General features: G+C 43.4%; 1 protein-coding gene across 2 annotated transcripts; it reads left to right on the top strand.

Annotated features, from left to right (window-relative positions):
• Positions 1–15852: 15852 nt before the first annotated feature.
• LDHB (lactate dehydrogenase B) lies at positions 15853–26147 on the top strand. 2 transcript variants are annotated; one of them, XM_084276688.1, is made up of 8 exons: positions 15853–15925; positions 16771–16899; positions 20046–20163; positions 20671–20844; positions 22646–22819; positions 23999–24116; positions 24968–25091; positions 25794–26147. In XM_084276688.1, the coding sequence occupies exons 2-8, from the start codon at positions 16777–16779 to the stop codon at positions 25959–25961; spliced, it is 999 nt and encodes a 332-aa protein (XP_084132814.1). In that variant the 5' UTR covers positions 15853–15925; positions 16771–16776; the 3' UTR covers positions 25962–26147. The 2 variants fall into 2 exon arrangements, with proteins under 2 accessions (XP_084132814.1, XP_084132815.1); XM_084276689.1 differs by lacking the exon at positions 15853–15925 and adding an exon at positions 16173–16192.
• Positions 26148–27975: the final 1828 nt, after the last annotated feature.

The following is a 27975-nucleotide window of genomic DNA, read 5'->3' as shown; positions in this document are numbered from 1 at the left end:
CTGCTCCCAGCAAGCACAAGATGATGTGGGTGTGAATTATGTATCTCCAATCAATACCATGTTATTATGCCCTATATCTTGCAAAAATCTTTCATCTTCTGTGCAGCCTGCCTGGACACACCCTGCCTGTGGAGCATGACACAGTTAAAAGACACTGTGTTTTGCCACTTCTTGGTCCTTCCTCCCCTGTGCCACTTGGGTATTTCCCACAGCCACAAGCAGTCATGGACACGATTTCACCGCACTAAAACTCACCATGCCCAAGGACAGAAGCTTTTTTTTCCCCCAATTTAATTCTGGAAGCAAATCTACATTAAAGCTGAATGAGAGAAAGCAAATCTGCTTATCCAATACACGCAGATGGATGGTATATCAGCATGAAACCATGAAGCAAGGATACTGGGTGGAGTTTGAGCGCTGGGACAGGCTGCCCAGAGAGGCTGTGGAGTCTCCTCTGGAGATATTCAAAACCTGCCTGGACATGATCTTGTGCAACCTAGTGTAGGTGATCCTGCTTTAGCAGGGAGGGGGGAGCGGTGTGTGCACTAGATGATCTCCAGAGGTTGCTTCCAAGCCCTGCTGTTCTGTGACCTGTGATTCACCTTGCTAAATATGTTCATGCTGGAGGCCATCACAGTCAGGCTCCAGTCCATCAGGCAGTCCGGTTTATTCTGTGTTTCCCACATCCTGAATGGAGTTAGGTGGTGTGAAGATTAAAAAGCTCCAAGTGCCATCTCCTCCACAGCGCACTGAAAGCACTAGTTCTCCCTACGAGGTTCTCTCTAACGGGCCAGTGTCAGAGCACGCTATGTGACAACCTGCCTCCATCCATGCAAAAGACGAGCTGTTCTGGCACACGGAGCCACAGAAAAGGTGAGATTGCTGCTGTATCCCGGGAGTCGTGCTGCAAGGGACTCGGTCCCGGCTCCGTGAGACAACGCCAGGAGCCAGACGTGCACCCCAGCATCAAAAGCCAGATGTGCACCCCTGCACGTGTCGTGTCGCTGTCGTCCCCGTCCTCCCCCTCGCCCCCCGCCCTCTCTCACATGCTGAGAAAGAAGATGCTTGAGAAAGGGCTCAGTGAAATGCAAATTCAGCTGGTTCAAAAAGAAAACGAAAGTCAGAGGGTTTGCACAGGAAACTGCCTGGGGGCGGGGAAAGGAGACTGAATGGCTTCCATTGAAATGCAAAGTGCAAATTTTCCTTCTCAGGAAGAGCAAAACCCCCCTCAGGGTGTTAATGGTTTTTTTAAGGGAGCAGGCCTAGGCTAGGTTGGTCCTGAGGAACGGTGCGAGTTGAGTCACCCCTTGGGCACCACTGCAAACGCGGCCCTGCTGCATGACGCTCTCTGGTTTTGTCATCACTGCTGGTTTTGAATACAGGGGCCACGAAAAAGCCCATTGAACTCTAATGAGATCAGAAATGATGCAAACAGGAATACACCCAAACTCATGTCAGCGTGTCCCAAGCCCACCTAGCCATTACCATCTGCCCCTGTTCCCCATTAGCTTTAGCCATTCACCCCTTCAGCTGCCTGTGCTCTGCCGCTTCTGGATGGTTGAACCTCCTGCATGCAAGCAGAATGCAAGGGGGGGTGGGGGAGGGATGCTTCACAGACGTCATTTTGCTGTCCCTAAAAGCATTTTTAGCTTTTTCAGGCTGTGTTTGAGGCGATTCATCTTACGCAGCAGACAAATAAAAAAAAAAGTGAATGGGTTTGACAGGCAGAACCAAAAGCTGATTTGGCTTAGCCAGGAAAAGAGAGAAGCGCTGGTTGAACCAGCAGAGAGCAGTAGCTGGCAGAGGAGAGCAGCTAAAAGGAAGGTGTCTTGGAGGGGGCACCAAACTCGGCAGGAATGGAGCCCCACGAGCAGTGGTCTGTATCAGCACGTGTACCAGTGATGGAAGCACAACCCCTGCCAGTGGCTCTTCTGGCGTCATTTCTCATAGGGCACTTGTACTTCCAGCCTCACTTGGTCTCCAGCCACTGGTGCCAATGCACTAATTGCTGATACATCTTCACAAATCAGCCTTAACCTCCTGGTTCTTGTCCTCGAGTTCTCGTTTTACCGTAGCCCTGAGAACCCTTCTGTGCAGCGCAGACCTTGCACAATTGCCTGGCCTGTTTCATCAGAGCCCTGTCCCAGCTAAAGAACAAAGAAACCAAGCTGTGTGGGCAGTGCTTTTTTTTACTAATTAACAAACTGGTATTTTTTTTCTAGTCTCCTTTGTACTCCCTGGCCACCCAGTCCCTGCTTCCACTGCATGCTTTTATCTGTGTGTGCGTGCTGGCCTGCACCTACCCTGTCCCATTCCTGTGATGGCACAATTGCTGTCCTGTGGTGACAGGAGTGGCAAATGTCTGCTGATTCTTTCATTGCAGCTTGTTCTGATGACTGTGCATGTTAAGTAATGCTGCAGGCTGCAGAAGGCATGAAGTTGGTTTTCCAAGAAACCTCTGTCATATGGGTTCTTTAATTGGCTGTGAAAATAGGAAGCTCATTAACTTTGCATATGGGAAGAAAGCATGAAAAATTGCACCCCCTTCTTGTCCTGTTTCACGGAGTGAGTAGGAAGCTATTTGTTTTAAGACCACTCTCTCATGTCTTACTGAACTTCCCCAGGAGCTGCTCAGCAGTTCACCAGAGAACAGAGCAGCAGTCACATGCAAGCAGAGCCCATGAAAACTTAGGCACTGTATTAACTTTTAAGAAACAGGGCAGGAAAAAAACACACCCAAGCACCCTAGAAGATGAGGAAGAAGGTGCTGGAGCTTTGTGTGTCCCCAGCTCTGATCTGGAGGGCTGATAGGACAAGGTTGGTACCCTGCTCTGTTGACTGGAGGAGGGAGAGCTTTGGGCAAACAGCTTCAGAACAGTATTTTTGCTGACTTCAATAAGTATAGCAATTAGAGTGGTACTTTAAGTGCTGGAAAGAAAGGTTATTGACTGGAGTCAAGAAGCATAAAGAGTGCTGATGTTTCTGGGTAGCCCTTGTTCACAAAGCCCAGAGAAATAGCTAAGCAAACTATGGGCTTTGAGGAAACACAAAGGCACTTCAGATTTTGTGGTGCTGAGTTAAGGCTCCTGGTAAAATTTTAACCTAACCTTTTTCCAGCTGTTTGCTTTCACAGAAAATCTGTTAGTATCCATGTGAAGAAGGAAACAAATTTCAAGAAGAATATTTAAATCTTATATAATTCTTTTTTCTTAACCCAATATTCACTTTCTGCAGGGGAAGAAAGAAATCCAACTCCAGCAGGTCTAACTGGGAGATGGCTTAAGCATATCAGGAAATTAAAATGTGATGAAATTTCATGCTCTAACTTTTTTCCTCCTCCACTGTCTTTCATGTATATTTTCATTTTGCTCTGAAAAAGATGCAGTTAGAAAAGACTAAGTGTATGCAATGTGGCTGTGTACATAGAAAAGAAACATCAGTTAAGTACTTCATAATTGGGGTTACATATTTCTGAATTACTAATGCTTTGTAGATACTCTATTTTACTACCACAATGCATGAATAGAGAGCGCTATCTTCTAAACACTGTTGATCATTTCTATTCCTTCTTGTTACGCTGCTCTGAAATCCTTTCTCTGGAATCCAGATGCTGAAAAGGAAGAGCACTGATTTGTCTTTTCTTTTGAACTGGAGAAAAGAAATAAGCCTTGGAGCTTATTTCTGCCTGACTGGCAGGATATCTAAATGAATAGCCCCTGGCAAAATGTAAATATCTGACATTCTGCTGAGGGACAAGTTATTTTAACAGTGTAAACAAGCAAATACCTGTCTAAGCAATATTGCAAGTGCTTTAAAGAAGTAAATGCGTGACTAGATATTTAAAGGTTGGGTTTTGGGGGGTGGGGGGTTAACCTGTTAAAGAAACTGCCTTTTAAGGAAAAACTATAATAGGCATTGCCAACATTAATATTTCCTCCTCACTTGTCAGCTTCTGCAGGGGGTCAAAAGACTCTTGTCTCAGCCAGCTAATCTCTCGTCCATATCACCCCTAATTACTTCACAAGCAATCCCACCAAGGTAAATGGAAATAAATAAGATGTTACCCAAGGTAAGGAATTTCCAAGTCCTTGAGACAACAAGGTTGCAGAAATGGGACCTTTGTCCTTGTGAGGGGTCATGTGAGCCAAGGAAGTTTTGGGCCCCTCACTACTGGAGCATGTCCAAAGAAGTGGAATGAAGCTGGTGAAGGGTGTAAAGGGTGTCTTAGGAGGAGGGGCTGAGGGAACTGTGGTTGTTTAGCCTGGAGAAAAGGAGGCTGAGGAAAGACCTTGTTGCTCTCTACAGCTGTCTGAAAGGAGAGTGTAATGAGGTGGGAAGGTTTAGATTGGATATTTCTTCACCTGAAAAGTTGTCAGTCTTCAGAACTGTGTGCCCAGGGAAGTGTTGGAGTCACCATCCGTGGAGGTATTTAAAAATGTGGTGCTTAGGAGTATGGTTTAGTAGTGGACTTGGCAGTGCTAGGTTAATGGCTGGACTTGATGATCCTCAAGGTCTTTTCCAACCAAAATGATTCCATGATTCTGTAACCCAATCTGATGTGGTTTTGTTTTGTTTTGTTTTGTTTTTTACATCTGATAACAAGATCATGCCAGAATTCGTTGTAGCTGTGAAACAGAGTTCCAGCACATCAGCAGCAGAGGAAACCTGAGCTGGAGATGGTGTTCTTAGACCTGCACATTTTCCTTTGTTAGTCTGGGCACTGCCCTGCTGCTATAAATACCCAGGCAGTCACTTGACCTTGGCAGTTGCTTTGGCCAAAATAATTCTCCTTTGAAACTGGCAGGCACACAATAGGAGCACATGCCTGCCATTCCCTGCAGCCTGGTGCTCAGCTGGAATGAATAACCTTCACCTTGCTCTGAAGGTGCTGCTTCATGACCAGCTCATGCTGGGCTAAGAAGGGCTAGTACAAAAAGACAGGTACTACCTTGTTTTACCTGCTACATGTCCCTACCTGCTGATGAGACTGAAAATTAATTTTCTTATTCCCCCTGCCCCCAAAGCTTCAGCTCACTTTTACAATGAAGGGAAGGAAAAGTGCACTTCTAGGATTCAATGCATTTCTCCCCATGACAACTATCTGGATTAGAACATATGAATCAAAATAACTTCTCTGTTTTGTTTCACTGTAAGCGACTAGACAGGTAGAAGCCTATGGCCTGGTTATCTAAAAGTAGATGAGAAAAATCCCACCTTTAAAGTGTATATCCATCTCTCCTGCATTCCCCATTAAGAAGTTTTTTAGGCAAGCTGACCACAACCCTTTACGATCCTAATGAGAGGTATGTACTTCTACAGGCACTTCATCCTCTTAGCCTGTATTTTAAGATTAGTCAAATTGCCCTTAGGATCAAGGGTCAGGAGCTGATATTCTGACATTAATGTCTGTAAGGGTCTGTGTTTTCTCCAATTAAATTCCCTAGGTCAAGAGTTCAGTACTGAGCAAGCCCAGGATGGCTTCTGTCACATTGGATTTCAGAATCACTGTGTCAGCATCGTGCCAGTGAGATCCTCCAGTGAGGTGCCTTCCTTTGCCTATCAGCCATCCATGGAAGCAAAAGTTGCCCAAGCACAGTGCCCACAGGCATTTTTCATGGCAAAAACTAGAAGAGGACTGTGCTCTTCCTGTATATTTTGTCCTGCATTCCTAATGTCTTATAATTTATATTTAGATACCATTGCAGTTCAGAAATGATACATTAAAAGGCAACTGGTAAGTTGCCCAGAAATCACAACTGATTTTTTTTTTGGTCATTTACTACACCAAAAATAAAGCAGAGCCCTGGTCTATTCTTAGAAGTGCTACTGCTACAGTAACATCAATATAAAGCTTGAAAGAATACTACGCTGTACTGGTACCGCTTACTGTATGGAATAAAGTCATTCTGCTATAGTACAGCTGTTCTCTAACTACACATACCCATGCACATGCTAACTATCAAAGGTGGCTTGGGTTAGACAAAAACTGCCCCAAAACCAGGACCTTGCCCTATAAGAGGAGCCTCCGCCTCGAGAACTAGCTGGCATACTTCCACGGTCTAACTGCACTGCCAAATCCTTTCTAGGACCGAGAAAGCCTTAGCATCGGCAGAGCTGGGAGAAGAGTTAGTGCAAAGAGTAACAGCAAAAAGCAACTGATGAAGAGAATCATCCCTGCTCCTGCAGGTCGTTTGGCAGCTATTTAGAACTCATGACAGCAAACAATTAGCTTGAAGAAACAGAGACAGATGTTAAGTTCCTTTATTGCATGAAGCAATGATCGGGATGCTGGGCTGTAAATGCCCACTTAGTACACTTCCTATCACACGGCAAGACAATTTAAACACGTTTTGTACATAATAACCACAGAGAAAGTGGAATGTAATCACTTTTGTGCATGTATTTGATTGACGTGGGTAAGGCCCACGTCCCCAAGGAGATACAACAGCTGCAATGATACCGAGCATCATTTCTGTAATATCACAGCCAGACACAATGCAATCTGAAATGCATTAAGAGGCATTCAATAGTTCTGAGCAGGAATAGGTGTGCAGAAATGGGTGACTATCGGGTGCATCAGCTATACCGAGGAAAAGCAAATAAGTTTAGGGCATCATATAATTTTATGGGGTTTTAATCTACTGACTGACGTAGAAATAAATATAACAATCAGTAAAGACAGGAAAGAGTAGAGTGCCAATCTGTAACTAAAGCAATGGTTTAGGAAAAATGGGGTTTGATACCTATCACATAATGTTCATTAACTTTTTGTCTTTGGTTCTATGAACTTTTCAAGCTAGCTAGGGCAAGGGCCTCCTGGCACAAAACCAGCCCAAGTAGGCACAGCAGTCACAGCCAAGTTACAAAAGGGTAAGACAATTCATGGACACAAAAGATACAGTTTTTACCTGCTTTCAGAATGGCTTTAGTGTGAAATGCTTCCCTTTTTTTTAAACTTTCAAAATAAACCCTTACAGTGGCACCTTTGTAAGCCAACAGCCCCTTCTATCTAACATGCACCCATTAAAACCTATTTATTTTCATTTCTATTCTAACTCCTGGTTAGTAAACCTAAAATCCAGGTGGGCTAAACTTCTACTTAGTTTTATTGGGGTGCTAAAAAGCCAATCAATAATCAAGGAAGCTTATGGCTTTCTACACCAATCTGCTGCCCACAGGCATGTGACTCAGCGTTAGCTAGTAAATTTACAAAGACACAGAGATTCCAAGAGTACAAGCTAAATGCACACAGTAATTTCTGGCACATGCCAAGTAAAAAATTACTCATGCTTATCTAGCCAGTGTTAGATGACACCCATGCTAGGGTTGTTTACACTATTCAGGGCAACTTAGAATAGTTTATGTACATGAGTTATTATTAAGAAGTGTTGGAATTACAACAGCGGGTACAACAAGAGGTATTCACATAGACTAAATTTAGCTGAGCAAAGCTAATCCCCATCCCCAGCTTCTTCTGTAGTGTGTGGAAATGTAACCTTCTCTAAAAGACAGCTCAGAGGACGATCTTAATTTAGGCTGAAGTTACGGGAGAGGCAGAGAGCTGATTTGGTGTTTCTCAGCCAGACAAAGGGAGGGAATTCACCTTGCATCTGCTCATCCTGGCTCTTCCTGAGCTGCCTCGGTGTTTGCTGGGCACTTCACTGAACACAGTTGGTTGGCTAATGAACAGAAAACTACTTCAAGGAAAGAAAAATTATACTCTTCAGCTGATTTAATGATCTCAGGAAGATATTGGAGAAGCATCAAAGTTGGTGGGTGCAAGGGATGAGCAGGGGTGGAGGCCAGTGCTTTGAGACTCGTCCGCTGCCACAGCGCTGAGCTGATCCTTTGACTCAGCTCTGCTGAGGAGCTTCACCCTTAGCTTTCATGGAGAGCTTTCATGCTGGAAGTGGCTTAAAGGAGTCCCTACACTAATACTGTAATTTCCCACTCCTGTTCTCATGCTGCTGTCACTGTCATGGAACTGGATGACGAAATGATGGAAATGATTTCCCTGAAAACAGGGATTTGGGTTCAGGCCAGTGCAATTGCAGCAACACAGGTAAGGCAGCAGCAAACAGCGATGCAGAACTGGGAACTGCCAACATGAGGCAAAAGCACAAAAAGCTGTCAGCTTCTGCAGCCAGCATCTCTTACTACACCTTAAATCACTTCTGGAGGAGAGTTTCTGTTGTCATGGGCAAGGCAGGGGGGCGGGGGACAGGGTGGGAAGAGCAAGAACTAGCATTTGGGTATACACCCCCCAGAAGGCTCCATTTATTCACTCAACATAACAGGAGAGGTTTAAGTCCCATCTTCCACAGGCATTTTGCTGAAGTGTGAGTTTGAAGGGCAAAGCTGTGAGTCTGCGTGACATGCAGACAGCAGTGGGTGGCTGTGGTGGATGAGAGGTGCCTTGAGGAGGTGACACAAGCAATGAGGACATGAGTTTTCCTTCTACATCTTAAATTTGCTTTGGGGCTGACTTGCAGCACTGCACAACAGTTTCTATGTCTTGGTCTCTGTGTAGAAATGAGGGGTATTGATACCCAAAATAATGGTACTTGAAGCCAGACAGTCAGAAGGCAACATCTTCTGATTTCTGCTGCTTTGACCCAGCTTTGGAGCAATGAGCTTGCATTGGAATTCTCTAGGGCACATTACCAAATTCCAGCCATGAAGCATTTTACTGGCTCTTCTTTCAGTTTATAGCAATGGTGTGTGCTAAAGGAAACAACGGTTCCTCACAATAGTTAAAAAGAATCATAGAAGTTATAACTGGGCACCTGTTAAATTCAAATCTGAGATATTTGTTACAGTGAACTCATGGCTTACTTCACTTTGCTTACAGTATTACAAACCAAAGTGGGAGTTTGACTGAATGAATAACTGGGATATGCTTTAAAGTTAAAAGAAGATTCAAAGCGTGCCCATTGATGTCTCACCTGATCTTTGTATATCGTCCCCGGGACTACCACCAGAACATATAACCCCATTCGCTTCCTGTGGGACTTACATCTGTCCACGCTTTCAGCAGTGATTTTTCTTCCCCTTCAAAGCCCTCTAACCACAGAAACAGATTAGCAGTCACAGGGCACTCCAGACTCACAGCACAGCCCTTCTTCTCAGCATGCCACCACATGTGATTTTAAAGGCAATGAGGTTTATGTTCAGATATTGAAAACTCCCTACTTTGAAATACAGAAACGTTTCAATGAGATCAACTTCACTTCAAGACCAAGTCCTCCAGGCTGGCAGAGAGTGCTAAGCTACTGTGCCTTCTCCAGGAGCAGTCCCTGTGTTGCTGCCACTTGTCACGTCTCAGGACATATACACTGGTCAGGGGAAATAAGCTGTGACTAAGGACACTCCAGGAGTCTCCTTGGCATTCAGATGTGTGCTGATGCACCTCATCAGCCAACAGTTCTCTTTCCCCGCTCTGTAAAGGCAACACCTTTAAGGGTGGGATGCTCCTCCACATCCCCTGATTGCTTTCTGCCAACTTCTACCCACAAGTCTCTGTTGTAGTGAGTTCCCCAGTGGGTTCAGTGCAAAATGTGGCCTTCCCAGACCTCACAGGGGACTTGGCTGTAGCGATGGAGCCAAACGTTCCTCAGTACTGAGAAACTTGTTAAATAACACTCACTGGAAGCTCGGTTGTGTTCACAGTATTTCCCACAAAGCTTGCTCTGTGAACTGCAGAGCAATGTGGGTCCAGAGTGCAATATGGCAAAGGTTAGTTAAGATACCAGTGGCTGCTTCCCTAAAAGGCGGGCAGTCGATCAACTTTGACCCTTATCATCAGCAATCTACTTCAAAGGCGGTGGTTGGAAGCCTGTGACTGTACTAGAGAGCATGGGCAGAGGTGTGTTTCTGTAAAACTAAACATTTCTGAACAGTTAACCGTATCAGAGAAACTGTCCCTATTGCATGGAAATTCAGCTACTGAAAAATCTCTCGTAGAAACTTTAAATTCTGTATATTTTTGCTTGCATTTGGAAGACATTGGCTGAATGGTCCTTTTGGAAGAGAGACTTCTATTTAGCTGTGAACAGTGTACAAAATGGATGCAATGGAGTAGGCACTGTTTCAATAGATTTTTTTTGACAATTTAAACATGAAGTGAGAAAATGTCTTTGATAAAAATGTTTTAGAGTGCTCTGGCCTTTATTATTTTTCTTTAAGATTAGATTTCACCAAGATGATGACAGAGATCCTATGACGCCTTCCCAAGAGCTACATTGATACAGTAGGGAAAAGAGGGAACTATTGTGCAAGCATATTAAGAGAGCACAAGAGGGAGGGAAGGTCCTTCCCAAGCCAGGTCCTTTACCAGAGCCAGATGTGTGTATTATGTAAGTACTGCATCCCCCCATTTCTGTCTTGTCACTTCATTTAGCAGCCGTTGTTTCTCCTGAACTTTTTAATGAGCCAGATCTATCAATGCAGTGTTAGAAACTGAGTGCTATTCCTCACCTATTTGCAAAATTTTATGACCATTTGTTTCCTCTGACATCAAAGAAATTCATTAGATGAGGTCATCACATTTCATTATGGCCCCAAACACAGAAACACAGACTCCAGTCCACCAATATGCAGGTTTACAGGAGGAAGCCCCGTTTGTTCACTTGCCATGGTTTGGATAGACTTTTCTCTTCACCTTCCACATGTCTGGGCAAGCAGTTGGAGATATTTGGGTGACCTACACACACAAGTGCCACAAAATAGAGAGTAAATCAAGATTAGTTTGAAAGCATGGGCTTTTATGTTTCATTTAAAGAGGAAAAGGTTTCCATCCCATTACCTCTTCCACCAACACTAGGAACTTCAGCACTCTGCAAACTTGTGCAGACATGCATGTGGTGTGTATCTGGGTTTTTTAATTGACTACATTATGAAGCACTTAACTACTATGGTTATGTTATCTTTATAACACTGTATAATCTTTAAGCGAAAATTAAACAGATACTAGGCCCAATGCTAAAAATAAGGAGTCATTCCTTCACATAAAACTGGGGTAAAAGAAGCTTGCAGAAGCTCCAAGACCATTTTTCTTTATTGTGTGATATATTTGCCCTTTTGAATCCAAAATTCAGATGAATAAACACAGAAATAATATATAGGTGGGCCAAATTTTTAGTTCAGCATCTGCCAGCATTGTGTGTGCATCAGCACTTTGTGATTTCCAGCAGATTAATTCAGCTCTCTCTATTTTGCAATACTGGACTGCTAATTCTTGTTACTCCATTACAGCCACATGAAATAATGAATTTATCCATCCTGCAGATTATTTACCTGATCTACCGGGTGTGATGCAGTGACATAAGATCACCCTATACCTTATGTTGTCCTGCCACCAGGCCCATACCCCATTTTCTTGCAGCGTAATGGGCTCCTTCCCTTCCTAGGTTCTATTTTCCATTGTGTTTACTACCTTAGGAATACAGTCATTATCCTACAATTCATAGAATCATTTAAATTGGAAAAGACCTTTAAGATCATCAAGTCCAACCATTAACCTAGCACTGCCAAGTCCACCACTACACCTTGTCCATCAGGCCATCAACATTTTGCTGCAGTAAAGGGTTCCACTAATAATATCTTTCAAGTGAGATTTCTCTTTCTAATAAGGTTTAATTGCACTTTTGGAAAAAAGAAATAGCAGGAAAATCCTGTCTACTTTCATGGGTTTGGGAATATGGTGGGAGAGATGCAAGTAGTGGAGTGTCTCAGACTTATGTAATTACAGACTTTGCATACAAACCAAAAGTTAAATGTCGTTAAAAGGTACACACAAAAAAATGTTGTAATTGTATGAAGTTTACTGGGCAAATTTATTTAGATTGTGTCCCTTAACACTAGGGCTTGTTTTTCTAGAAAACTGCACTTCATCAAAAATACCAACGTTGCCAAACTAGAGTTGAACTTTGAAACTGTGACCTATGACCAGGAGACTTCCTGTGTGACCTTGGAGAGATCCTTTCATCTCTCTGTGCCTCAATCCTCCATCATCTGGAACAATAAAGAAGTAAATAACTGAGAACAGGAAGAGGGAATAATCTTCTGCCATCCTGTACCTGCCTTGTCTATTTAAGTTGCAGGATCTTCAGGGAGGGGATTAAGTACCCTGTGCTTTTAACACTGAGAGCAAAATGAAGCCTGTTCTAAATGAGCTGTTGTAACATGTGATAAATGTCCCGGGCTGCCTTTAGAAACTTTAATATCTTACAAATAAGGAAGAGACATTTTCCTCTCTATTTAATTATAAATACTACTATGATTCCTGATTCTTGGTCGCTCACAAGGAGAGAGAGGGATTCTGACCAAAGAAGACATAATGCAGAGTTGAATGCTCCTCATAACAGGCACTGGGGAGACAAGGACAGCCCCTTGGGTCTGGCACAGGAATGAAAAAACCTTGCTCTGATATTTCCCTAACCTGTCCCATAATTTTTCTTCTCCCTTTCTCCTTCTTTTCTTAAAATTCAGCTGTGTATGTTCTCTTTTGGATTACACAGGATAGATTTTCTTACCTTTACCATGGTGTAATTATCATTTACCTTCAGCTCCCGCTTCAGCTGCAGTTACCAAAGCCTGGAATTTATTTTCTTATAGCAAGCTTCTACCTATAGTGTCATGTGGATGGCTTAATTCATTACTTTCCCTCCAGAGGACATTCTGCAATGTCAAACCACTTAAAGAAGCAAAGTAGGTCATGGTGAGATGGTCCTTTAAAGCCAGCGCAGAGTCTGTAGTGCTGTCCAGAAAAACAGGTTTCACCTTTTCCTCCCCACTCATGCTTGCCGCCTCTCTCATGCTGGCACCAGCCTTTGTTTGGCTGCTTGGTGAGCCAGGGGGAATGAATCCAGTTATTACTAACCTGCCAAAATACTTGGCCAAAAAAAATCAATAAAACCTTAAACTGACCACAACAACAACAAAAAGGTAACCACAGTCTTAGGCAGGGCAAGACTCTACCTAGTCACATTTAACCCAGTGACTTCTTTAGGAGGACTCTGGAATCTAACATTCTGCTTTCCCTCTGGAGAGAGAAAGTTAGTCACATGTGAGGAAGAACCTAAAGCTTTCTTTTTTCCCCCAGTGAAACTAAATGTGCAGAGTTCGGTGTTTTGCCTCTACTTCCTTCCTCTACAGCGAGAAAGAAGTTAACATTACAGCAGTAGGACAGAATATTCCTTCCTATTTTGCATGTGTTGGTCCTGCAGGAATTCCAACAAATCACCACCTTCTTCTCTGCTCAGCAACAGTGGCAAATCATATGTCCAAATTGCCAGTGTATCTGTTCCACACGTCAGAGGAAGAGCGTGCCATATCATCTGATTTTTACTGTTACTTACAGTGGTGGGTGTGCTTATTTCTTTAACTGGGCACAAAATACCATTCACGTTCCAGAGGCTCATTCCACAGCTCCTACATATTACAAATTGACTAGGATATGGCAAGATAGTCACAGACAGTGTGGTATGGGTAAGGCTGAAGTAGACAGAGGTGGGGGGAGGAGGGGTTGTGGCATCGCATCAGGTTACATTCCTTGTTCCTGCCAAAGCATTTCTGTGTGACTCCAGGCGGGCCATTGTCCCACAGGGATTTCTTCAACCACAAAAAATTCAACCAAAGTCAGCTGCAGGGCAGAAATCAGAGAGCAGAAAAATACCACGACTTGGGCAACTTTGCCCCACAAGATCACATTAAAAATTTTTTTGCACAACTTCTTGCTTGCGGTGGTTCCTCTGCTTGTTCATTCTAGCTAAGTTTATGGCCCTGTGAAATAGAGAAAATGCTTCCCCATTTTATTAGCCAATTCTGAAGGTAAATTCAGAGACACTTGTGAAACCATAGAATCATAGAATTGTTTTGGTTGGATCACCGAGTCCGACCATTAACCTAGCACTGCCAAGTCCACTACTAAACCATACCCCTAAGCACCACATCTTTTAAATACCCCCCAGGAGGGGTGACTCCAACACTTCTCTGGACACACAGTTCCAAAGATTGACAACTGTTTAGGTAAAGAATTTTTTCCTAACACCCAATCTAAACCTCCCCTCATGCAGTTTGAGGCCATTTTCTTTTCTCCTGTTGCTTTTTCCTTGGGAGAAGAGACCAACCCCCACCTCACTACACCCTCCTTTCAGGCAACTGTAGAGAGCAATAAGGTCTTTCATCAGCCTCTTTTTCTCCAGGCTAAACAACCCCAGTTCCTTCAGACACGCCTGGTAACACTAGTGCTTTACACTCTTCACTAGATTCGTTGCTCTTCTTTGAACATGCTCGACCACCTCAATGCCTTTCTTCTAGTGAGGGGCCCAAAACTGAACACCGGACTCAGGGAGTTGGACATGATGATCCTTTTGTATCCCTTCCAACTCAGTATATTCTATGATTCCATGAGGTATGGCTTCACTAGTGCAGCAGGACAATCACTTCCCTAGTCCTGCTGGCCATATCATTTCTGACACAAGCCAGGACGCTGTTGGCTACCTTGGCCACCTGGGCACGCTGTTGGCTCATACTCAGCTGGCTGTTGACCGGCACCTTCTGGTCCTTTTATTTTGTGCAGCTTTCCAGGCACTCTTCCCCAAACCTGTAGCGCTGTTGTGGGGTTGTTGTGACCTGAGTGAGGTACCCAGCATTGAGCCTTGTTGAACCTCGAACAACTGGCCTCAGCCCATAGACCGAGTTTGTCTAGTTTCCTCTGTAGATCCTTCCTACCCTCCAGCAGATCAACACTCCTGCAGAACTTGGTGTCACCTGCAAACTGACTGAGGGTGCACTCAGTCCTTGTCCAGACCACTGATAAAGATATTAAAGAGAAATGGCCTTAGTACTGACCCCTGGGGAACACCACTTGTGACCAGCCTCAACTGGATGTAACTCCATTCACTCTTTGGGCCCAGCCATCCAGCCAGGTTTTTAGCCAGCAAAGTGTATACCTGCCCAAGCCATGAGCAGTCACTTTCTCCATGAGAATGTTGTGGGTAACAGTGTCAAAGGCTTTACTGAAGTCCAGGTATACAACACACACAGCCTTTCCCTCATCCACCAAGCGGGTCACCTTGTCATTGGAGGATATCAGGTTGGTCAAGCAGGACCTGCCTTTCATAAACCTCTTCTGACTGGGCCTGATCTCCTGGTTGTCCTGTACATGTTGTGTGATGGCACTGAAGATGAACTGCTCCATAACCTTCCCTAGCACCGAGGTCAGACTGACAGGCCTGTAGATCCCTGGATCTTTCCAGCCCCCCTTGTAGATGGGCAGCACTTTTGCTGACCTCCAGTCAGCTCAGACCTCCCCAGTCAGCCAGAACTGATGATAAATGATGGAAAACGTCTCAGTGAGCACTTCTGCCAGCTCCCTCAGTACCCTGGGCTGGATCCCATCCCGCGAGTCTCTGTGAGAGCCACCACAAGAGCAGTGCCTGGATAAACGTGGGATTTACTGCCACTGACTGCACGGTCAGGGCTGCACGGCCGCCGCTGGCCTCGCCGGCTCCCGATAGCGTCGCTTCGCCCTCCCGCCGGCAGCACAAAGAAGGGGGCGAGCCCGCATAGCGACGCTAAGGGACAGCGATGCTAACGGCAGCAATGGCGGCAACGCGCCACCCCGTCCCGGCGGCGGGAGCAGCCGCGGGGGCCGGGGACGGCGGAGAGGGGTGAAGGGGAGAAGGGGGGTGTCAGGGGAGGGAGCCGGAGGCGTGGCGGCGGCATCCTTGAGCCTCCGTCCTTGGCGGCGATTGAGCGCGGCGGCCGCCGCCCCCCTCAGTGGCACTGGGGAACGCCCAGGAGGGCGCGGCGGGGGGGGGGCCCGGCCCGCCGAGCCCGCCCCTTCCGCTGCGGAGGTCTCAGTGCCTGAGCTCCCGACGATAGCGTCTCTTCTTGGGTCTCCTCTCTCCGAGCCTTGCTGGTGGGTACTTGGAGAGTAGAGCTGGCGGGGGGGCGGGGGTGTCTTCTCCCTGGGATGGGGGGGTTGTTGGAGGGTTGCCCAGGCCATCCTTTCCTTCCCCGGGCGGTTCCGTCCCGCGGGGGCTGCGCGCCCGAGCATCCCCGCGTGGCGGCCGGGTGGTGCCTGAGGCGGCAGGCGTTGGCGGTTTGCCCCAGCTCCTGGTGACCTCGTGTGCTGGCCCCGGCTGTTCGCAGGCCTGCGGCTCGGCGGAGCGAGGGTGGCCCCTTGGTGAGGGGAAAGGGGGATGATGTGCGTGGGCACCCCGCAGAGCTGCGTGGGTTGAGCGAAGGGAGCTTGGGGGCCGAAGGGGAACAAGCCGGGGAAATCCCGCCAGGCTTGCTGCTCCCAGACTGGTTCGTGGTTTTATTACCGCGGCCCTCAGGCGCGTTTTGAAGAGAGTAGGATGCCAGAGAGCCGTTAGCGCAGAAGGGCTTTCTCCCTCCTGTGAGGAGGCGCGGGAAGCTGCGGGCAGGATTTGCTGTTCGGTGCTGCCAGAACAGCCTCTGCTCCCTTCATCCTCTCGCTCGGCACCAGCGAATGCGGGGGTTGGAGGAAGAGGGAATGGGAGCCAGAGCCCTGCGGGCAAGGAGAGGGTGTGTGGGCTGGTAATGCCTGGGGTGGGAAGGAGCCCTGCGAGCAAGGGCAGCGTGCCCGTGTGCTGCCTTGCGTCTGCCGCCATCAGCAGCCGCTCGCAGCGCTTCCATCAGCAAGTTTCCGGCTGTGGAGATGACCTCTTCAATTCAAAGCGTGTGTTTTCCTTTCCCGATGGCTTGTTTTGAACCAAATCTTTCTGTCTCTTCTTGCAGAACACTATGGCTACTCTCAAGGAGAAGCTGATGACCCCCATTGCGGCGGAAACCTCGGCCCCAAACAAGATAACTGTTGTGGGGGTTGGACAGGTTGGGATGGCCTGTGCTATCAGCATCCTTGGAAAGGTACAGCTCAAGGACATGTTGTTTTCTGCTGTAATGTTCTGCATCTCCTGTTTGTCTTAGCAAATGGTGGGAAATTTGGTAGGTTAGTGCTGGAATGCACAGATGGATCACTTGGAGTTTGTGTAAGCAAGCAGTGACCTACGCTGTCGGTGCAAGGCTGACCTCCCCATTCAGTTTTGCCTTGTTCTCTCACCTTTCCATCTGTGCTTAACAATAAATCTCTTGCTAGGCAGAGTTATTTTGCCAGATGCTAGGAAAAAACACAATGGCTTTGAAGCCCCTGCCAAACTTCTTAATTTTCTTATTCTCCTACAACAAAGCAGGAGCTTGCTTGGTGGGAGAGCTTCGATGGGCTAAGAATGCAGACATCCATATTAAATAGGGGATAGGAATCAGAACTATGCATGCTTGCTTTTTGTTCTTTTACCGCATGTGTGCCGCAGTAACTGAGAATACCACTGTCCTCTTTAGTGGGCTTCTTTATTTCTCTTGAGCCCTTATTGCTTGGTTATATGACTTTGTTTCCAGAGAGAGTTTCCAGAGAACTAGCTTTCCAAAAGCTTAAAAAATAGAGGACTAGACTTGGTGGTTAATCTGACTTTTCCTGGTACTGGTTTCTGAGCTTTTTGAGGCAAATCTCCTGTTGCAGCCTCTAAACAAAGCAAAGGCAGCTTATGCAATAAGGAGTTCTTGTACTTTGACCTTTGTTTTCAGAGAACGTTGTGAATGAGTTAAATTTCATTGCCCCCATGCTGCGTTTTTTAAAAGACAAGTGGGATCAGCTGGTCTTTAAACAACAACAAAAAAGGCATAAGCAGATATGTTTAAGATAAGCATATCTTAAATTAAGTAGCTCACAGTGAGATCAAAAGTCTTGAGTGTGCTACTAAACCAGCTGTATTTTAGGGGGGGGACAGTCCTTCCTCTACCTATAACCTTGAGCATGTACTGAGATACTTTAGAAACACTTGCAAGTGAGCAAAACTGACAGTAAGGAAAGGCCAGCCATGGTGAAACTAAGTACTGACATGAAATAACAAATAGTTTTTTTAAAACTATATAACTAAATTTAACTAAAAAACCCCTGACAGTTCATCTTACATATTATATATTTTAAAGCAAATGTTTGCCTCCTGTAGTCTGAACTAATTTATTTTTGAAGAAGTGCTATAACCTGTAAGGTTGGCAGTGAGGGAGTTGGGTGAAGTTACTGTGAACAGTATTTGTCTGTGCTTAATACACTGCTGTAAGCAGGATCAAATTCTACTTTCAGAAATCTAGACACAAAGTTTTACTGTTAATGAGTTATAGGCACTAATGCCAGAGTAAAAACTGTTTCTGAGGTTTTTTGAACTTGAATTATGGCATGAAGTTCATTTCAACTGGGCTGCTTCTCTCTCTTAGTCTCCCTGACAAGTAGAAAATGCACTATAACATATCTTTATAACAAGACATCTGATTGTTGTCACCAAATTAGATGTGACTTTGACTTGTATGGGATAGCTGGATCCCCAAGATAGTCTTTTGTTGAGTCATCACATAAAATTTTGTACTTCACTTCCTATACTTTAATATACAGATGCAGGTGAGTTTTAAATGGCTTAGAATATTATAAAATCAAACAGTGTGATAATACTGATTTCCCTTTACTGGTGTTGCATTGAATACAAATTTGAATGACACTAAAACTTCCATGTTGGTTATTTTTAGCTTCCTCTCAGAAACAAGTCACTGATGTTGCTATAGTGTTTTAGAAATGGAAACAGCTCCCCAGTCACAAGTCAGCTGGTTTCAATGAGAATATTTTAAGCTGTGATTGGCGATTGTGTAGACTTCATTCCTGTGTGTGCTAATAAGGAGCTGAGTACTTCTCTAGGCAACACTGATGAAAATTCATGAGGTTAGTCACTGGAGTTATTCCAGGTGCTCCTCTTGTTTCAGTGAGAATTGGCTTCTCTGGTGAATATTGGTTGCAAGATCTAGACTGGGAGTTGCATATTGTTAGACTGTGTGTTTAAATCTGTCCATAATTGCACATGTACATTCTCTTTGCAAATTCTGATTGCACTATCTTCCTAGTTTAACACTGGTGACTTTAAATGAAGATACTGTTTCGTAATATTTAAACAATGGAGACTTTAATTCTATCCTGCAGGCTACTGTGAGAACAGCACAAGTGCAAATACAGTTTCTTACGGTTTTCCTTCAGCAGCTGATCCAATCAGTTGTGAAAGGAAACAATACAGAAAAGCAATAAACTCTGACAGAGTTTTAAAGTATGAAATGAAAGACTGAAATATGCCTGCTGTCAAATATATTTTTTTCCACAGGAGGAATGGTGCATGTTCCTGCTTCATGTTTAAAGTAGTTTACTTCACATGGAGAAATTATTAACATCAACTAATAAGTGTTACCTTTTTATGTAAACAAAGAAGCTTTCTTGCAGTAGTAACTTTCAGTAGCATAAAAATGGCTTAACAGCTTTTAAATGGAGTATAGGTACCTAGGAAAATAGAGAGAAGTGGTGAATTGAATCTCAGTACAGTGCACTGGTTAATAAGCCTTTTATGTTTAGCTGACTTTACAAGGGTAGTAAACAGTTCTGCAAAGGCAGTCGAACTTGACCTCATAGCAGAATGCCTTTCTCTTCCACCACCATATTTCAGTGTTCTCTTGTTCTGAGACTATATGATGCTATCTCCCAACTTAACCTGTCTGGACACCAAGCATATGTGGCTACATCTGTTCTGCAAAGTCAATATTATGTAGTAGCTCTAGTAGAGAAAAATTAGATAAAGAATTTGTTTCCTCTTGGTACTATTTTTAACATTGAAGAAAAGAAGTCTGATCCAGTTCTGCTTTTTTTGGGTTTTGGTGAAATGAATTGGATGGAGAAGTGTCAAAAGACAATATTTATTTAATAATTAAGTGGTATATTTTATTAGGTATTTAAATATTTAAACTAAGCCTATTTTGCAAGATACATAAGAATACAAGGGTAGTGGTGTCCTACTGATTTATCTTTGGGGAAAAGATGTTTTCAAGAAGTTATGTTCCTTTAAAATATAATATAGCTCAACTCAGGAGTGATGTTAAAGTGCAAGTTAACTGCTTCATTGACTCCTTCAAATTTTGTTATTTTATAGAGTCTTTGTGATGAGCTTGCTTTGGTTGATGTTTTGGAAGACAAGCTGAAAGGGGAAATGATGGATCTGCAGCATGGGAGCTTGTTCCTTCACACTCACAAGATTGTGGCAGACAAAGGTAAATCCCAGCTTCTTTTGTTTAATACTGACACTCCTGGTGGAGCATTAGTTATGTAAAAATAAAAAAAAAACCCTTCTAACAATTTGGCATTGATTGTTAAAAGTACATGAATTGGGGTGAGAGTTCAGGTGAGCTTCATAATGGTGGGGGTGGCTCTTAATCTGGGCTTTCTCATTCATCTCTAATGGCTACTCTACAGTTTTGGGCTTGTTGAGTAAAATTGATTTTAATAAAACTAGTACCTGTTTGATGTGGAAGAAATGGCGCTGTTGTATGGATAGTGGAAATGAGTTTTAGAAGGGTTCAGTGGACTCTGAAGACCCATATATTGATGTATTGGGACAAGGTGAGAGATGTTACTTGCTTCAGTACTGATGTCTCATCATTTGTGGGTTTGAATGTTTGCACAGTGAAGTTACCTGTAATACCTGCGTGCACACAACGCTGTTGAATTTAGTGGTAAGTCTTAACACATTCTGGATCCTCTCCCTTCCCCTGTTGTAGATTATGCTGTCACAGCCAACTCCAAGATTGTGGTAGTAACTGCAGGAGTTCGTCAGCAAGAGGGGGAGAGTCGTCTCAACCTGGTTCAGAGGAATGTGAATGTCTTCAAATTCATCATTCCTCAGATTGTCAAATACAGCCCCAACTGCACAATCCTGGTGGTTTCCAACCCAGGTAAGGCAATCTTTCTAGAACACTTAGAGAAGTTCTGTTTGTCAGAGAACTAGTGCTTCATTTTACCTATCTTCTCAACTACAAATTGAATATTGAAAATTGATAGCTTTGTGTGGACCTCTGCCATGTAGCTGTTGACAGCAGAATACAAATATTCTGTACTTCAGGATGCTCTCTTTATTCAGAACTTCTCAGGGTGTTCATGTTTTAAAAACACATCTCATGATAAGTACTTCAGTTTACATACTTTGGCTTAAGCAGTAGGTAGGTTAAAATTTTGATCCCCAAATGCCACATCCATTTTGCTCTTAAATTGTTTATAAATCATATCTTTTGTGTCTGGCTGTGATATGGCTGTTCATAGCCCCCCTGGCAATGAAGTGATACTGCTTTTAAAGATAACTTGGCAGGTTCAAACCAGTGCATGTAAAGCTCACAACTCAGATGATGGCTGACTAATTAGCTGGTGTATAATTAGTACTACTGGAATCTAGTGTACCAAGCAAGTGGCTCCCATGCAAGTACAATAACTTATGGCAATTTTAAACACTTCTCTTAAAAATCTGAGGCAAAGGTCAAATTGTTTTTGTTCTAGCAAGACCGAAGTCAATCTATAGACGTCTCTCCAGTAGAGCAGCTGCAGAAGGAGAATTGCGTGTTGTTTTTTCAGAATTATTTTTGTAATAGTTTGCTTTTTCCATGTGTGGAGTTGTTTCCTCTAGTCCTATATAGTGGAAGATTTTAATCCACTAGAAGGCACTTCAGGGTTCTGGAGCATCAAGGGTGTGTGTTGGTGTGTGACCTTGATGTCCTTCCCTAGGAATTTTCCTAGATCTCTCTGGGCTCTAGTTCAGCACAATCCACAGCCTGACAGGAGTGGAAAGTGCTACTGTAGCCAAGCAATGAGATTATAAAAGCAGCACTCAAAGTCTGGGTGCCCATCTCAGCACCTGACTGGAAAACTAGAGCGTCCGGAGCAAGTGTAGCTGCTTGATAGGGAGGTGCTGTGTACAGAAACTGCTTCAACTGAAGCTGTAGGGAAGCTACACCTGATGAGCATGCTGCTTGTAACAGCAGGGTGTGAATCATACAGAGATGAAGTGCTTCTGGTGCCAGAGCAGAGCAAATGATGTATGTTGGATCTAAGGACACAGATTTATTCCTTCCTGAGAACTGTCTGGCTTTTGAGAGCTTTAGAGACGTTATTAATTATTGTAATCTATTACTGTTGTTGTTATTGTCTCTCTGCCCCAACTTAGGGTTTTTTTTTTTCTAAAACTGTATTTTTAGAGCCATGTGCAGCCAAAGCATGGCACTTATCTGGCTTTTCATGATGCAGAGGTAATAAACTGCTTAATGTACAAATCTTACTAAGGAACAAGCCTGAAGTAGTTACCAACTAGAAACAGAGTATGTAAATCTCAAACGTTAATTTTCAATTGCTTCTTAATGTGATGAAGAAGTGGAAGGTAACATTACTTCAGGAAACTGCTTGGATGTTTTAGCCATATGAACAGATAGGTCCCAATTCTGAATGCTCTAGGGGTTAAGGTGTGACAAAAAAAGTGCCTTTAGCTGGTAGGATACTAATCCCCAAAGACTTTACTGAATGTTTTGGACAGTAGCTGGATGTATCCTAGATTTCAAGCAGTGAGACCCCAAATAATCACACCTAAAATACGGTGACCAATGAGCCCAACTGCATTTTGAGTTGTCCCAATTTGCCTACAGCAAGGTAACTGTTGGACCATCACTGGTGTATGTGAACGGTTTCATTTACTGTGCATGTTCTTCTTTTCAGTGGATATATTAACCTATGTCACATGGAAGCTGAGTGGCCTGCCAAAACACCGTGTGATTGGAAGTGGCTGCAACCTAGACACAGCTAGATTTCGCTATCTGATGGCTGAGAGACTTGGTATCCACCCAACCAGCTGCCACGGCTGGATCTTGGGAGAACATGGTGATTCTAGCGGTAAGGAGCAGTTCTGCTCACCTTGGGGACAAGCAGCGTGGTGTTAGAGGCAGGGGCCTAAGGGATGTTGCAAAAATCTGGAAAACAGATGCAGCTGAGCTGGAGTAACTAGCACTTTGATGTGATTTTTATGAAGATCAGAGTTGAGACAACTCCTGGAAATCTAGTTACACTTTTTAAATGAAAGTGATTTTGGTTGTATAATTAAGTCCTGAACTGAAAAGGCCAAATTTGTTAGCTACAATTGTGTCCTAAGGGCTATAGCTTACTACTTCTGTTTATCCTCAGTTTTTGGAGTATTATAACATCTGTAGCATGGTTCTCCTCTGAAGGTAATATTAGCACTTGTTAAATCAGTGACAGAGCTTGTCACAAGTAGCAGAAAAAAGTAGTAATCTAGATTCAGGCTAACAATTATTTATCCCTTATTTTGTGACTCTTAATTGCTGCTTAAAAGAAGATGCTTTTAAAGCCATGTGAAATGAAAGCAGCTTATTTGTTACAATTCAGTTCATGTATTTCAAATCTGAAATGATGCAGCAGAACATCTGTGTAGACTGGTGCTGCTTTATATGTCAGTGTTGTGTATTTCTAAAGGAGTCACCTCTTCAGTGTCCTATTGCATTTGTATTTGCAAAGTACGGTATTGAATCAACGACAGTATTTACTGAAGCCACCCCTACGCTGTAATGAAAGCAGAGCTTGCCTGAACATATGGAGAGCTCACTTTGCTTCAGTGTTTAGGCTGCTTTTGCTTTGAAGCAACTGAAATTTCCTAGTTACTTCACAGGAACAGAGAATGAGTCTGCCTACAAGCTTCCAATGTGAAGGAAGATGTGCACATTCTTCCCCTGATATTCTAAGTTTGCGTATTGCTACCCTGTGATTCAGTGAAACAAGTAGATTTCATGAAGGCTAGCACCAGTGGGATGGCAAGTATGTACTTGCTGTAATTTCTGAGTAAAATTAGTTTTAAAAGTTTGAACAGCTATGATGTGACTTCTTGCTAGAGTATAAGGCTTGAGATTTCAAAAACAGCTGTCTACACTTTCCAAGGACTGAAATGCCTTAAGCATTATTGTGGATCTGGCTACTATTTATTTGTTTTCAGTTGTTTTAGGAAAAGCAGAGGGCGAATTGGTAAGTGCTAGTGAAACTTACATCCTCTCTCTGTTACAGTGGCTGTGTGGAGCGGAGTTAATGTGGCAGGTGTTTCTCTCCAGGAGCTGAATCCTGCCATGGGAACTGACAATGATAGTGAGAACTGGAAGGAAGTCCACAAGCAAGTGGTTGAAAGGTACAGTGTCTGGAGGGATAAAGTGGATATGTGTGATGCTGAAAGTAGCTGGTCTGCACACTGCTTCCCTGTCGTTGCCTCTCCATTCTGCTGCTGTTCTCATTCTTTAGAGGGTTGCATGAGTAAGTGAAACTACTGTTAAAGGCAGAAATGCAGGATTTTGGTTGGTAATCTTTATTATCCTGCAGAGAGACAAGCTATTGCATAACATAGCCACTCTAGTACTGCATCACTTAAAGCTCTGTGTGCTGATTTTCTCATGAGTAGCCTCTTAAACTGTTAATTGTTGGTCAAAGGGCATAAGACTTTAGGAAAAGGTAGTATGTATCTGTGAGCAGAGCATTAGAATTGCTTTGAGGACTGTTGCTACATTGCTTGTCTCACTTGTGAAAAAAGGACTGAACTGGTATAAAATGCACCCAGATGTTGGTTAAAAAAATTCGGATGTATGTGTAGGTAGTGCACGGCTTTGACTCTAAATGCTTTATCTATTCCAAGAGCAGTGGGAATGATTGTGCCACTGACTTGAATAGAGAACTTGTTCAGTTGTAGGTGTCTGTGTTTTTTTCTGTTTAACACTGAGCTGTTCATAGGTGGAAGCTGTTTTTCTTTCCAGCTAATCCTGTGAGAACAATAGTGCTTCTTTATTATACAAATGGGATAATGTATACTTTATACTATTATCCTTTAATATGTACCTCTCTTATCTTGACATTTTAATTCCAGAATTTAAAATGTGTGCCACAGGAGTTTCACATTTTCTTTAAATGGGAAATATTGGCTTTTCATAAGACTTAGCATTCAGTGTCCTGAAGACATCTTATTGCAACTGTATTTCACTATTTCCTTAGTGCCTATGAAGTAATCAGACTTAAGGGATACACAAACTGGGCCATTGGCCTTAGTGTTGCTGACCTCTGTGAGACCATGCTGAAGAACTTGTGCCGGGTTCATTCAGTCTCAACACTGGTAAAGGTAAGAAGCAGTGGCTAATTGGATACTCTAGTTCATTTTGTTATGAAAAAGCAAGCTATTCAGCCAGCAAGGTGCTGAACAAGGGAAGCTTTTGAAGATACTATTTTGAATTTCAAATGGGAGTGTACCGACTTTTTGCCTACCCTTCTCAAGTACAGAGCTAAAACTAACTTCTTTGTACTCTACCCAAAGTTGCACTACTCTACTGTCAGGTTTGCCGTGGAGATTCATTGAAAGGAAGTTTCAGTGCAAAAATGGAAAACTTGTGGAGGCTCAGCTGTGATTCCATAAATAAGGGAGATAGGGAAGAGAGCTTTGTCCTTTTATAGCTGGTGTAATTGGTGATATCTGGTCTGCACCAGCCCTATAACCTCTGGTGCAGCAAAGATTTGGAACAGGCCAAACCTTCTGCTCCCTTTATCGTTGGAAAAAGGCCTGCCCTAATCCTGTGTCTTTGACTTTTGTAAGCTACTTGCTGTAACGTGAAGTCAACTCATCTCTGTACTGCCAATCACTTGGTCTAAAAGAGCTCTGCACTCTTCATTTGCCTCAGGTAACATTGTGACTGCAAATTAAATTTTCTGCAGGCTTCAAAACGATAAAGTCTGAAATTCTACTCTCAGAAGACTTCCAGCTATATAAACTAAAAGCAGATCTGGGGTGATGGGTTCATGTCTGAGTGATTTCTTTTGTTTATGGCAGGGCATGTATGGTATTGAGAATGATGTCTTCTTGAGCCTTCCTGCTGTCCTAAGTGCCTCTGGATTGACAAGTGTCATCAACCAAAAGCTGAAGGATGATGAGGTGTCTCAGCTGAAGAAGAGTGCGGATACATTGTGGAACATCCAGAAAGATCTCAAAGATCTGTAACTCATGAATGTTAAATTCCAACAATAGAAGAACAGCATGTTGTGTGCAAATGTGGGCTCTACTTACTATACATCTCTATGGTTAACATTTAATGCTCTTCTAGACTGAGCTTTGTCCACAGTAGCTAAACTTACGCTTGCTGTAACGCACAGACTTTATGAACAAATAAAGAAACCTTCAGGCTTGTTTGGTTGTCCTAGTGACTTATTTTCAGTATTTAAATTATGTAGCCTACCCTGGTCTTCTCCTTTAATGTTTGCCACAGGCTAGGTGGAAGTGTATACACCTGTCCTTTCAAAAGAAACAGTGTAGTAATTGTCTCTGGTGGGACTTCACTAATACAACCTTACTGGAAGCCTTTTTGTGTGATTTAGTTTTGATCTAGATGCTGACTCAGTGTAGTTAATTCCCAAACTTGTTTCTGATAGAGCATTTCCTTTTTTTTTTTTTTTTGCTGATGGTGAGAGGACATGGAATGGGGATTTGCCTTTAGGCCACCTGCCAAAAATAGGCCAGTGTTAAAATTCCGTATGCCACTGGCCTAGAAAAAAAAGGTCCTGTAGAACCTTCTCTACTCTGAATTAAGTTATGCACCTCTTTGTGGTGTCTAGTTTTCATAATGGTCAGAACAAATAGAAATTCTTCTGTATTTGATTAACTCTACAAAACCTTGGATTTTGGTAAAGACTGGAGTTCCATGGCAGTCTTGTTCATAGGACTAACAAATTGGGGCCTTTAATCTGTAAATTTCAGCATGATTCTTTTACAAGTGCTTCTGTGCTCTGGGGGGAGAACAGATTTTTAAATTATCCCAAAGGTTTTTTTCTTAATGACTTACAATTATGGTGTAGGTATTAACCATAAAATATCCAGTACTTGCTTGACCTAAATGTCCAGGGGACAAACAGTATCCAATCTTTTAAGTTGGGGGCTGCAAATCTTACCTCATTTATTACAAGAGGGGAAGTTTACAGCTTCTGCTCAGGGTCGAGAACTGACTGGAAGGATTTCCACCTCGGGCTAGATAAGCTTTGTTCCTGCTAAGAACTGCTCATTGTCAGCTGCTGTGAGATAAACAGCTCCCTTGGCAGAAAATACCCATTAGCAATTTTCACCTGACCATGTTTAGCTGGCTACCTTGCACAATTCCTCCTTCACGTTGTTCTTATGCTGTTCTTTATTAATAATTCAAAGCTGTGTTTCCAGATGTGATCTTGGAGGATTCTTGAGACTTGACGGTGGGAACCTCTTCCCTTCTGATAGTGAATCTTGACCTTTAAAGATCAGTCAGCTACAATAAAACTGGATTTCATCTTGTTAACATCAGTGTGGTTCCCTTACCATGGAAATGTAGGGTCATACCTTGTTCTATGGACCTAGAGCAGGTTGGAACATCTTGAAAGCATTGTAGTAATCAGTTGAGCTGGGAACTTGAACATCATAATCTCAGCTAGTGTGTTAGTTACTCCTTTAATCCCCTCTGAGTCCCCAGCAGGCTTTTTTTTTTTGTTAGTGAATGTAAGACTCAACAACTGTTCTAAGATCTTTTGTGCCTAGATGTGTAGCTGTCATTAGCTTTCTGGCTATCTCCCCTACAAAAAAGTGTGGTCTGTTAGGAAAAAAAGAGTGAGTGGATGTAGATGAAGTAGGGAACTGGGTGGATGAGGAAAGAACGTTGTTTTACATGATGAGCACTTTTTTAGCACATCAGCAGCCTCACCGTACCAACATCTACTTTGTGAGGAGATGACATCATGAAGGAGAATTGGAAGAAATTTAAACAGCAATGGAGTGGCCTGGGGCGTGGTTCAGAACTGTTAAATATGAGTATCTTGGTATTTTGAGATTTTATAAATAGGCTCTTAAGGTTATTTTTGCATTCACAGATGTTTGTAAGCCCTATACAAATACAGTAATTATGTCATAATTATTTTTTGTTGGAAGTCTTACCACACACACCATCTCATATCTTAACTCCATTGCAGTCACGTGGCTGTCGCTTCCCTATGTATGC

This window comes from Gallinula chloropus (genome assembly GCF_964237585.1).
Source record: "Gallinula chloropus genome assembly, chromosome: 1".
NCBI classification, from domain to species: Eukaryota; Metazoa; Chordata; class Aves; order Gruiformes; family Rallidae; genus Gallinula; species Gallinula chloropus.
This window is presented reverse-complemented; position numbering and strand designations above follow the sequence as displayed.

What these genes read in the sequence shown, in the direction of transcription:
- LDHB (XM_084276688.1), top strand. Translation starts at nt 16,777, where the DNA reads ATGGCTACTCTCAAGGAGAAGCTGATGACCCCCATTGCGGCGGAAACC. An exon ending in CTATCAGCATCCTTGGAAAG is followed by an intron (nt 16,900 to 20,045) that starts GTACAGCTCAAG and finishes GTTATTTTATAG; the next exon opens with AGTCTTTGTGATGAGCTTGC. An exon ending in CAAGATTGTGGCAGACAAAG is followed by an intron (nt 20,164 to 20,670) that starts GTAAATCCCAGC and finishes CCCCTGTTGTAG; the next exon opens with ATTATGCTGTCACAGCCAAC.